Raw genomic sequence first — 13,092 nt, 5'->3', positions numbered from 1 at the left:
ATTCCCCTACGTCTCCTCGTTCCTCACAGGAGGCAAGTGTTTAAACGACTGTTTATTATGATAAGAACCATTTTTAATAATTGAGCACCAATATTAATTGTGCACCAAATCAGCATATTCAAATGATTTCTGAAGTACCATGTGACACTAAAGACTGAAGTAATGGCTGCTGAAAGTTCAGCTTTGCCATCAGAGCAATAAATAAATTTAAATAGAAAGCTGTTGTTTTAAATTTGAATAATATTACAATATTACTATTGATAAGCGATGCTTGGTGAGCATCTTTGAACTTCATTCAAAAATAAAAAATAAATTAAATCTTACTTATTCCAAACTCTTGACAGGTAGCATATAAAGCAATCATATTTTCTCTCACTGTATTTTAGAACCTGTGGACTCTGCTCCGGTGATTCTGGATGGGTTTGAACGGAGGGAAGTTATGGTGGGTCATCGGGTGGAGCTCCCATGTAAAGCGTCTGGTCACCCCCCGCCCAGATATCGCTGGCTGAGGGACAACAGCCCCTTAGAATCAGACAGCCGGTACCACCAGAGTGTATCGGGCCTTCTCATCGAGGCCACACGACCCAGTGACGCAGGCAGTTATGTGTGTGAGGTGTGGAACAGCTTCGGGAATGCCAAAGTGGTCGGAAGGCTGGTGGTTAAGCGTAAGATATTTTGTGACAGTATTCAACCATTGTAGCATTCACATTATTAGTTATGTGAATATAAGCATGACAACTCCTGAATGTCCTAGCTTTTTTCAGAGGCTTGTATTTAAACCTTTCATGATAGGACCCCTTTGACAGATACAATCTTGACAGATCTTTTCACTATTGTTTTGTAAACCAAGAATGTAAGTTCATTAGTCAGCACACACATTAATTTGAATGGGCTGCTATTAGCTAACAAGTCTTTAGTTATGCTTTAGTTAAGCAACAAACTTTGGAGGATGAAAGATGTTTTTTTATTTTTTTTATAGACACTATTATATTTAATAGTGTATTATTGTCTGTGTTTTCATCTACCTCAGAGCCTCTGAAAGCAGTGGTGAGTCCACGGAAGGTGAGAGGCAGCGTGGGTAGCCAAGTGTCACTGTTCTGCAGTGTGACTGGCTCTGACGAGTATGAAATCGCCTGGTACAGGAATGGTGAGAAGATCTATCAGGGTATAAACGTACGTATCACGGGCATCAACAACGAGAACCTGGTGATGGAGGGAATGGCCAAGAGTGATGGAGGAGCGTATCAGTGCTTTGCTCGAAATGGCAAGATGTCCACCCAAGACTTAGTGCAGGTCATCTTAGAAGGTGAGTAAGAGTGTTATGTTTATTAGCATTATATTATAAAAATTACACTGTAAATAATATTTTTTTCTAAGTAAAATAAAACAAAGTTATTAGGGTTTTTTTTAACAAGAAAATACTATTTTATTCTTTTTACTCCATGTTTAATTCAATGTGTTACCTATCATTCCTTTGTAATTAAATCTGAAATTTACTAGCAATTTCTGATTGAAAATTGGAAAATTCTACACCATTTTTTCAGTGTATGAGAAAATTATGCCCGTAATAAGCCACTGCGACATAAAATACTATGTCAAACATTGCAGGACATACAATTGATTTTGGAGATCATCTCTTTTGACCCCTTTGCGGCATAATATTTGCATTTGCATTAGGTGTTAGCATCTACTGTATCTAAATATATTATCTTAAAATTTGTTATTACTTTTAAAGGAACAGTTCACCCAAAAATGAAAATGTTTCACCAATCACCTTCATGTCATTCTTACCCTATCATTTTCTCTTTTTTCCCCCATGTAACACAAAGCATTATATTAGACAGAGATTCTCTTTTCCACACAGTAAATGTGGATCATAATATATACTGGCAAGCACCATAAAAAGCACCATAAAACATAGTCCAGACAACTTCAGTTATATCAAGAACAAAATAAGGAAAATAATTGGGTGAGTAAATGATGACAACACTTTTACTTTTGGGTGAACTAATCCTTTAAATGCAAAAAAAAAAAGTTTTGATGCAAATGGGGCCAACAAAGCCCCTCCCCCAAATATCAGTTATGCAAATGCTGTGTTTGACATTTATAAATGAATTTACTTCTTTAAACCACTACTTCAACTGCTATTTTTATCCAACCAGCCGCCGAACCACACACACATGATTGTAGGATATCATAGGTAATGATGGGTACATTTAGGTTGATTTCAAAAGTCAATCAGATAAAGGCATCTTAGTAGGCAGAATGTTACACAAACATTGGATTCAGCTGTGAAAATTGTGAAGCATATGTGTAACTGTGCATGTGTTTCAATATAACACTCTGCTGGACTCTACTGAAGCTACTCAGCCCTGGAGCTGAAAAGATTTGTTGCTTCAGCTTGGTTGCTGGGGCAACTGTCTCCTATTGCCACAAAACTGTATAAAGAGGATATTGATAATCTATAATAATGTTTAAAAAAGGCAGGATGATCAAAGAGTAAAGATTTCAATAGAACTAAACTTTAAAACACAGCTGTTTTGCAAGAAATGTATGGCTAGATCCAGTGTTTTTTTTTTTTTTTTCAATGTCCATTATTTACTATGAATGTGAAGAAGTCGTTTCGGTAATGCTTTAGATTACAGCCTGCAATGTACCACGTAATTGTAACGAAAGTCCACTGAAGGCGAGCGTAAGTGAGAACCCAAGTGCAGTTTATTTACAGTGATCCAAACAATAAAGGAAGACTAGAGACACAGACTTGACGAGGAATGAACAGACTTGACTTGACATGAACAGGCCTGAACAGACTTGACGAGGCATGAACAGACTAGACTCACCGACAGCGGGTTACAACATCAATACACGACGAGGGCACAATGGGAACATGATGGCTAGTTATAGCAGACAAGGAGGGTCACATGACGTGAACAAACCAATGGGAAACAAGACACATGACTAGGACAACCAATCAGAACATGACACAATGAACAGACGAACCAATGGCATGAATATATGAGGGCAAGGGAAGCATGACACAAATGGCATAAAACAATTACAAAATAAAAGACATGAAAACATGAACATGACAAAAAAAGAAGCAGACTCGTGGACAGGAGAGGCCTCAGGAGCAGACTCGTGGACAGGAGAGGCCTCAGGAGCAGACTCGTGGACAGGAGAGGCCTCTGGAGCGCAGTGTGCAGCCCACACGCTCAAAATGGCGACCGCCATTACAGGAAGGGCAGCAGAGTGTGGCATGACCTCTAAGATGGCAGGGCTTGAGAGCGCCGACATTACCGGGATGCCTGCAGCTCGCACCGACATTAGAGGTGGGTCCATCACACTAGCAATCAGACCTTTCTGTCCAAGCCCAAGCTCCGCGTCTGACTAAGGCGTGGCGGCCATCTTGGCCGGGGACTCAGGCTTAACGTGAGCAGACTCTGAAATGGCGGCCATGTCGTGACGAGACTCAGGAAGATCAGTTGAGACGTGATGAGACTCTAAAAGGGCGACCATTTTGTGAAGAGACTCTTGTGTGGCGGCCATCTTGCGATGAAGCTCTTGAATGGCGGCCATGTTGTGAAGAATCTCTTGATGTGTCAGCATGATGTGAGCAAACTCTGGCTTGGCAGACGTGATGTGAGCAGGCCCTGGGGTAGCAGACATGACGTTAGCAGACTCTGGCTTGGCAGACATGAAGTGAACAGGTTCTGACTTGGTAGATATGACATGAGTAAACTTTGACTTAACTGGTATGATGTGAGCAGGTCCTGGAGTAGCAGGCGTGACATTAGCAGGCTTTGACTTGGCAGATATGATGTGAGCAGGCTTTGGCATAGCAGACATGACGTGAACCAACCCTGGAGTAGCAGGCATGACGTGAACAGACCCTGGAGTAGCAGGCATGACGTGAACAGGCTTAGGCTTGGCATGCATGATGTGAGCAGACTTTTGGGAAGTGTCATGTTCCTTCTCCACGACACCCACAGTGAAAGCAGATCCACTCAACTGCAGAGCAAAGTCTATATACTGTTTTAGTGACCAGTGTGGGGTATTACGTGGCATTAAACGTGACATGTCCTCACTTAAACCATAACGGAAAATGTCTTTCAGGAATGTTTCATTAAAATCCACTAGGTGACAAAGCCCACAAAAGTCCTCCACATAATCCTCAATGGAGCGATTACCTTGACGGAGGCGAACTAGGCGATCTGCTGGGTTAATTTTTGAGCGGTCGTGTATTCTGTAACGAAGGTCCACTGAAGGCGAGCGTAAGTGAGAACCCAAGTGCAGTTTATTTACAGTGATCCAAACAATAAAGGAAGATTAGAGACACAGACTTGACGAGGAATGAACAGACTTGACTTGACTTGAACAGACTTGATGAGGCTTTAACAGACTTGACGAGGCATGAACAGACTAGACTCACCGACAACGGGTTACATCATCAATACACGACGAGGGCACAATGGAAACATGATGGCTAGTTATAGCAGACAAGGAGGGTCACATGACATGAACAAACCAATGGGAAACAAGACACATGACTAGGACAACCAATCAGAACATGACACAATGAACAGAGGAACCAATGGCATGAATACATGAGGGCAAGGGAAGTATGACACAAACAGCATAAACCAATTACAAAATAAAAAACATGAAAACATGAACATGACAAAACCCCAAACACCACATTACAGTAATTAAACAGAATTTACAGCGTACCTATTTGTAACTATAGAGTACCTCCACAGTACCTACTTGTAGGTATAAGGGAACAATATGCAACGTTTGGGGAATAAGGGGGTAATAACCTGTGAAATTATAAAGCATTTATACTGTTAGTATTTCATAAGTAAGGTGTAATTATTCTAAGATTATCTGGTATGCGTCTTTTGCTACTGTGTTAGGCAACAATATTATGATTTAGAAGTTGCCTTATTGTAATAACACAAAATATATGATGCAGTATATTTTTACACTATGTATTATTGTATTATTACAACATATCTTACATGACTGATACAAATAGTAAATTGTAGTATACTATAGTAGGCTATAATTTAGTAATTATAGTAAAGTTAAAAACCACCATAGTATTTATAAAATTTTACCACAGTTTACTTAAGAATATATGCTATAATATTTACTAGTGTTTCTTTATGTGGGATCATGGAGATTATAAAGTATGGGGAAATTATGTAATGAGTTTCTGCTATGATTTGGCTTAGAAATTTCCATATGAAAATTTACCTGATGAAAGAGCATCGCATATGGTCATCTTAGCAGCGAGTCCGTCTGCAGCATTGTACCGTCGAGGTGCAATACAGTGGAAAACTAGATTACCTGTTTCCAGCTGCTCCCAGGATATAACCCATAAATATAACATCATAATACACAACACATGTATATTTACTGTATAACTGATGTTTTTTGAACAGCTGTAGTGCTGTTGGTGCACTTGAGTTTCCATATGTGGTTCGAGGCAAGTAGAATAAAATGTACTACAACATTTTTCCTAACTACTATGCAAACATACACCCTTATTATATATAATTATTGTCAAGTCAAGTCACCTTTATTTATATAGCGCTTTTAACAATACAGATTGTGTCAAAGCAACTGTACAGCATTAATTAGGAAAATATTGTGTCAATAATGCAAAATGATAATAGTAAACACTAAATTTTCAGTTAAAGGCAGTTCATCATTGAATTCAGTGATGTCATCATCCAGCTCAGTTCAGTTTAAATAGTTTCTGTGCAATCAAGTCGACGATATCGCTGGAAATTAAGTGTCCCCAACTAAGCAAGCCAGAGGCGACAGCGGCAAGGAACTGAAACTCCATCGGTGACAGAATGGAGAAAAAAACCTTGCGAGAAACCAAGCTCAGTCGGGGGGCCAGTTCTCCTCTGACCAGATGAAACCAGCAGTTCAATTCCAGGCTGCAGCAATGTCAAATTATGCAGAGGACTCAACTGGTTCCTGTTGTCTTGTCCCGGTGGCCGTCTAGGAAACAAGGTCTCTGTATAAGTGGTTGCAAATTTGTTTTTTCTGCATTCTGTTCTTGGAAAAGGTCTGTTAAAATTTTGTTAAATAATAAAAATATTTCTTTGTTAACTTATGGTCTTTGGACCTTGCATTTAACTATGTAATACAGTTCACTGTTAATAACTTTGAAACAAATCTATTGTAGCTAAACTAAAATTGTTTAATGTTACACTTACACAGTAACTACATGTAACAAGAGGGTAACAAGGGATCACTTTAAATTACAGCCCGCAGATGTTGCACTTACACAGTAACTACATGTAACAAGAGGGTAGCAAGGGATCACTTTAAATTACAGGCCCTGGATGTTACACTTACACTGTAACTACACGTAACAAGAGGGTAACAAGGGATCTGTTACAGGTCGAACGAGACGCAAGATGTGCAGATCCTTGTGCAAGGCTTTATTTACAAAGGTGTGGTCAATAAACAGGCAAGGGTCAGATAACACAGGTATATCAGAGACAAGACAAAGAATATTCCTAGGGCGAGCGTGGGTCTTTGATCGGCGAACAGTATCCAGAGGACTTGACAAGAGGAGTAATCCATTGTAATGAAATTACTTATTCATTTGTAATTGTAGGGAATTAATTATTATTAATGGTGAAAGCCAAAGTTCTTTAGAGTGAGAGTGCGAGCCCGGGCGTAAGACAGCGAGAGAGGGATTTGTGTCCAATTTTAAGCAGGCTGATTTTTGTCCAGCCCACAGGTCGCTGTCCAATCAGATGGTAGCTTAGCCACGCCCCATACTGTTCCTTATCATGCAGGAATCGCATGCTGTTTGTGGAGAGTATTTCTGCAAGTTTTAAATATCTTCTGATAAAAGTATTATCACCAGAGAATGATACAAAATATAAACTTTTCACTAACACCAATGTTTGGCGAATAAGGCAAGCTCTCATTCGAGCTCAAACAACAGGTATTTTGCATACACAGTAATCATAATCACTAAAAGAAAAGTTATAAGGCCAAGATTGAGATATGGTTTCGATAAACACATCAAATATATAGATATGGCATAACACATACAGTGGATACATTTGTACTATTTATACATTTTAAACGATTGTTATGTTTCCTTTGTTGTAACAAAAGGGATTTCAGTCAGGGCAGAAAGCAGATGTTCAATGGGTCATGCGACAGTCACGCTGTATAGATCTCGTGTTCGCGGGCCTGAGGGCATCAGTTAATTTACTCATCCTTTTCCTGCTGGATATACTAGTTCTATACATTCACGATCACGAGGTATCCATATGTTGTGAAAGGGCTTTTTTTAGTCCTGATACAAAAGATAGCTTTGTTGTCTCCTGATTGAATTAATTCAAAGCCTCATGATGGCTGATAGAGGCATATCCGTGTCCATTCATGTACTAGAAATCCCTACACCATTAACACGAGCAATAGTCCAGGTGAGGTGCAAACACAGTCCCAAACAGCAAGATAAAGGGTTAATCCAAGAAACACAGGCAGAAGGTTGGGAAACAGACAAAAAGGCAACACGACAAAAGCCAAGGCGACAAAAGTGGCTAGACTAAGACTAGAACTAGAACTGGGAACTAGGAATGGCTCCGTAATGCAGCTATCGCTAGAAGAGTGATATGCGCTAAATAATACTCGCCGTTGAATGGTGGTGTGAGACTGATTTATATAGTGTGTGTTATTGGTAGCAGCTGTGTATGATTGGTTTCAGGTGAGCTTGTGATTAGTGCAATGGAGCATGGGAAATGTAGTCCAGGGTGATGTGTAACAGTCTGTGTAGTGTGAGAGTCCATGTGGAGAGCGGGTGACCTCTGGTGGTGAGTGAACGGAAAGTTTATAGACCGGATTTGTGACAGGATCACTTTAAATTACAGCCCACAGATGTTACACTTACACAGTAACTACACGTAACAACAGGGTAACAAGGTATCACTTTAAATTACAGCCCGTGGATGTTACACTTACACTGTAACTCCACGTAACAAGAGGGTAACAAGGGATCACTTTAAATTTCAGCCTGCAGATGTTACACTTACACAGTAACTACACGTAACAAGAGGGTAACAAGGGATCACTTTAAATTTCAGCCCGCAGATGTTACACTTACACAGTAACTACACGTAACAAGAGGGTAACAAGGGATCACTTTAAATTACAGCCCGCGGATGTTACACTTACACAGTAGCTACACGTAACAAGAGGGTAACAAGGGATCACTTTAAATTACAGCCCGCAGATGTTACACTTACACAATAACTACAACAAGGGTCTCCCGTCAGAACGGTGTTTTCGTGTTTTTTGTCTTTTGAGTCGCAGTGTTTTCGTACGTCTTCATCGCGTCTACCTGTCTCTAAGCACGCATACAGTCATGAGTTTCTGCTCGATGTCGGCAGAACCACATTTTTAGAGTTAAACTCTGCGCACACTGAAGAGCTGCGGGATCTTGGTCTGCTCCAGAGGCCCACACCATCACCGACCCCCACTACTGCATCTGCATCGAGGAAGCAGAAGAGGGGTAAGTGCGGAGGTATCCGTGCTAGGCTAACGGCTAACCCACACAAGCCAGCTATCCCCACCATCGTACTGGCTAATGTACGCTCTTTGGACAATAAACGGGACTACATCCGACTACTACGCTCAACTCAGAGGACTGTAAGAGACTGTTGTGCTTTTGTGTTCACGGAAACATGGCTCAACAACAGCGTTCCGGACTGCGCTATTCATCTCGATCAGCTGACATGCTATCGAGCGGACAGAGCTCTCGTCGAGGGAGGTAAGACCCGCGGCGGTGGGCTTTGTGTTTACATCAATGATGCGTTGTGGTCTGCAAACACTGCTCAACCCTGGTGGAGTTTATGATTATTTGGTGCCGGCCGTTCTATCTACCGAGGGAATATACAGCCATACTGCTCGTTGCTGTATACATCCCTCTCAGCTCCAACAACAGTAACAGGAGCGAGGCACTAAATGAACTGTACCAGCACATCAGTGAGCAGCAGACAGCCCACCCAGATGCTTTTTTCATCTTAGCTGGGGATTTCAACCATGCAGACTTAAAGAGTGTGTTCCCAAAAATACACATAGACTTTCCAACACGGGGAAACAACACTCTGGACTTTGTTTACACCACCCAGAGAGGAGCTTACAAGGCCCTCCCCCACCTCGGTGCCTCAGACCACATCACTATCATGATAATGCCTGCATACAGACCGCTGCATACTGCCTGCATACATCTGCCTGCATACATTTTCAACATCTCACTAAGTCAGGCTGTTGTCCCCACATGCTTCAAACAAGAAAGCACAGCAGCGTCTCTACTTCCTCCGCAAACTGAGAAGAGCCAGAGCCCCAGCCCCCATCATGTGCACCTTCTACAGAGGCACCATCGAGAGCATTCTGACGAGCTGCATCACTGTGTGGTATGGTGCCTGCAAAGCATCCTGCCGCAAGTCACTTCAACGAATAGTGAGAGCAGCTGAGAAGATCATTGGTGTCTCTTTCCCCTCCCTCCAGGCTCCTCTTTGCCCCATGCACCACTGAACTCTGAACCCCAGCTCCCACATCCCCAGGTCCTTCCTCTCCCCCCTCCAACTAACACACTGGGACCTGCACCAGTCACTTTGTGCAGCATTGGCCTGCTCACTACCTCATTCAGCACTGAACTGATCTCATTCAACTACCTCTTCTGACAGTTTAAATAAAGAACTCTCTGAGCTTTGTCACTTTAATCAGTCTGAATAAGCTCTTTTGCACTACAAATCATTATATCTGCACTATTTGTTTACTTCACTGGTTTGCACTCTATCTGCCATGTGCCTTGTGCTGCTTTATATATATTTTTTACATTTTACCTTATATTGTATAGTTGTATTTTATATTTAATCTGTATCTATCTGTATTTATGTTCTACTATTAGTGTTATCTGTATGCACCAAGGGTCTGAGAGTAACGCAATTTCAATTCTCTGTATGTATGTGCTGTACATGTGGAAGAATTGACAATAAAGCAGACTTGACTTGACTTGACTTGTATGTTTGCATAGTAGTTAAGAAAAAATGTAATACATTTTATTCTACATGCCTCGAACCACATATGGAAGCTCAAGTGCACCAACAGCACTACAGCTATCAAAAAACATTAATTATACAGTAGATATACATGTGTTGTGTATTATGATGTCATATGTATATGTTATATCCTGGGAGCAGCTGGAAACAGGTAATCTAGTATCCTCGTGTACTATGTACTATCCTCAATGGTACAATGCTGCTGACGGACTCGCTGTAGAGATGACCATATGCAATGCTCTTTCATCAGGTAAACTTTATGGAAATTTCTAAAACAAATCATAGCAGAAACTCATTACATCATTTCCCCATACTTTATAATCTCCATGATCCCACATAAAGAAACACTAGTAAATATTATAGCATATATTCTTAAGTAAACTGTGGTACATTTTTATAAAGACTATGGTTTTTAACTTTACTATAATTACTAAATTATAGCCTACTATAGTATACTACAGTTTACTATTTGTATCAGTCATGTAAGATATGTTGTAATAATACAATAAGTACCCAGTACGTAGTGTAAAAATATACTGCATCATATATTTTGTATTATTACAATAAGGCAACTTCTAAATCATAATATTGTTGCCTAACACAGTAGCAAAAGATGCATACCATGTAATCTTAGAATAGTTACACCTTACTTATGAAATACTAACGGTATAAATACTTTTAATTTTCCAAGACATTGTACATTGTTTCTGTTTACCTACACGTAAGTACAGCTGTAAGTTATGCTTATGTGGGAAATTTCGATCTGTGTGTCATACATACCATGTGATTTCAGAATAGGTGCCCTTTAGTTATAAAATACTTGGTAACACTTTATTTCCATAGTCCACTTTAGACATTATATTAACAGTAAGTAACTTTGCAACTACATGTCAACTAGCAGTTAGTAGAGTATTAGTAGACTGTTTGCTTAATATCTTCTAACACTTTCTTTGTCAACTTATTCTACTAAACCTAAACCTACCCTAAGTCTACTCTGAGAGTTAGTAGACATGTAGTTGCAAATTAATGAGAATTAGTTGACATGTAGTTGACATGTAATTACAAAGTTACTTATAGTTCTAAAGTGGACTATCAAAATAAAGTGTAACCAAATACTTACAGTATAAATGCTTTATAATTTCACAGGTTATTACCCCCTTATTCCCCAAACGTTGCATATTGTTCCCTTATACCTACAAGTAGGTACTGTGGAGGTACTTTATAGTTACAAATTGGTACGCTGCAAATTCTGTTTAATTACGTGATACATTGCGGGCTGTAATCTACGGCTGTTACCGTAGATTCTTAATCTTTTTTTTTCTGTGTGTTTTGTATAAGGTTTCATTCACCTAGGAGCTACATGTATCTTGAAAGATTTCTCATTGACTGTACATTTGCATTTTACATTTCAAATGTCCAGTACTGTGCAAATGTCTTAGGCTATTAGTATTTTCACCTCAAAAAAAATGTACCTCTATTTTTTACTGTAGTTTGTCAGTAGGAAATATCAGTTGACATTTCCAAACTTTTTTTTTGCCAATTAATTGTAATAATCCAGTGATATTTTTGCATGCACAAGGAGTCTTGACAACAAGACACTTGAAGAAATCTCACTGGATTATGGTAAAAAAGTTTAGAAATGTAAACTGATATTTCGAACTGAAACAATACAGCAAAAGATAGAAATAACTGGCTTAACTTTCATGTATGAGGATATCACTAAATCCAATAAAACTCAAACCTTCTACTATAATTTCTACTCAATCCATAGTGCTGTATGTAAACATTTACAAAAATAAGACAAATCAAATCTGTCTTCCACTTCTCTAGATGGGACGCCAAAGATTCTCTCTGCCTTCAGTGAGAAGGTGGTGAGCCCGAATGAGCCCATCTCACTGGTGTGTCACGTGAAAGGAACCCCCCTCCCCACCGTCACCTGGACCTTGGATGAGGACCCCGTCATCAAAGACAGCAACCACCGCATGGATCGCATCATCACCACAGAAGGTCACGTGCTCAGCTACCTGAATGTGTCTCATACACAGGTCACCGATGGGGGCGTCTATCGCTGCACCTGCAACAACTCGGCTGGATCGGTCTCCTACCAGGCTCGAATAAACGTAAGAGGTGCTTGTCAGATCAGCTCCTCAAAAACACCCACACCACACGACAAGCACACACAACAATTTCATGTTTGTTCAGAGATTGTCTTGTTTCTATTTGGAAATTTTTGTTAGAAGGAGAATTGTATTGTTTTAGGTTGTCAGTGCAGTGCAGCCTCCTAAAAGGTACAGTATGTTCTCATTGGCTGCAACTTGCAGCAACAAAGCAACTTGAAGTGATTTATTTTCAATTAAATTTGGCACTTGGAAGAAGCGTGAGCAGTGACCATTGATGGCACAACAAAGAACAGAGTTTAACTTCATGCAAATGAGAACCAATGGGAGTGAAGGCAGTAGAGCTCTTGTGATTTGCCTCCTGATAGAGTTAGACTGCAGTCAAGTAGGAATGCATAGTATAGAACAGGGGTGTCCAATCCTGCTCCTGGATGGCCAATGTCCTACAGAGTTTAGCTTTAAACAACTCCAAAACACACTTGACCGGATGTTTCTATTGAGATAGCACTAGAGATTGCATTAGTGGCTGCCCATTGACTTTGGTCTCGAAGGTATTTTTCCATTTCTTTTCCTTTAGGGACTTTTTAAAAAAAGTCTTTGTTAAAGCATTGAAGCAAAAAAGTATTTGAAAATGTTTTGACAAACTTGACAAAAAGACTGTACAATGGTACAAGACTGTGTACTTAATGGCTTTTATGAGGGAAATAATTACAATCCAATAAAGCATTGCGAATAATATAATAAAAAAAAAACTGAGAGAAAAAAAACTATTTTATTTTAAAATTTGATTTTATCTAGAAAACAATAATGTATATTTTAAGTGGATTGTAAAATAAGCATATATATATATATATATATATACATATTATGACAGC

The 13,092-nt window shown here is 39.7% G+C and overlaps 1 protein-coding gene across 1 annotated transcript in view; it reads left to right on the top strand.

Annotated features, from left to right (window-relative positions):
• The first annotated feature begins 267 nt into the window (after positions 1-267).
• LOC107561601 (Down syndrome cell adhesion molecule homolog) overlaps positions 268-13,092 on the top strand; it is a 63,183-nt gene continuing 50,358 nt past the window's right edge. The window contains exons 1-4 of the mRNA XM_016246077.1: positions 268-274; positions 387-665; positions 1,031-1,306; positions 11,931-12,227. Of these exons, the coding sequence (XP_016101563.1) occupies positions 268-274; positions 387-665; positions 1,031-1,306; positions 11,931-12,227 (859 nt within the window). The remainder of the gene's footprint in view (positions 275-386; positions 666-1,030; positions 1,307-11,930; positions 12,228-13,092) is intronic.

The sequence above is a fragment of the Sinocyclocheilus grahami genome, unplaced genomic scaffold (genome assembly GCF_001515645.1).
Source record: "Sinocyclocheilus grahami isolate Dianchi unplaced genomic scaffold, SAMN03320097.WGS_v1.1 scaffold783.1, whole genome shotgun sequence".
Classification (NCBI taxonomy): Eukaryota; Metazoa; Chordata; class Actinopteri; order Cypriniformes; family Cyprinidae; genus Sinocyclocheilus; species Sinocyclocheilus grahami.
Note: the sequence above shows the minus strand (reverse complement) of the source record. Positions and strands in the feature narration are given on the sequence as shown.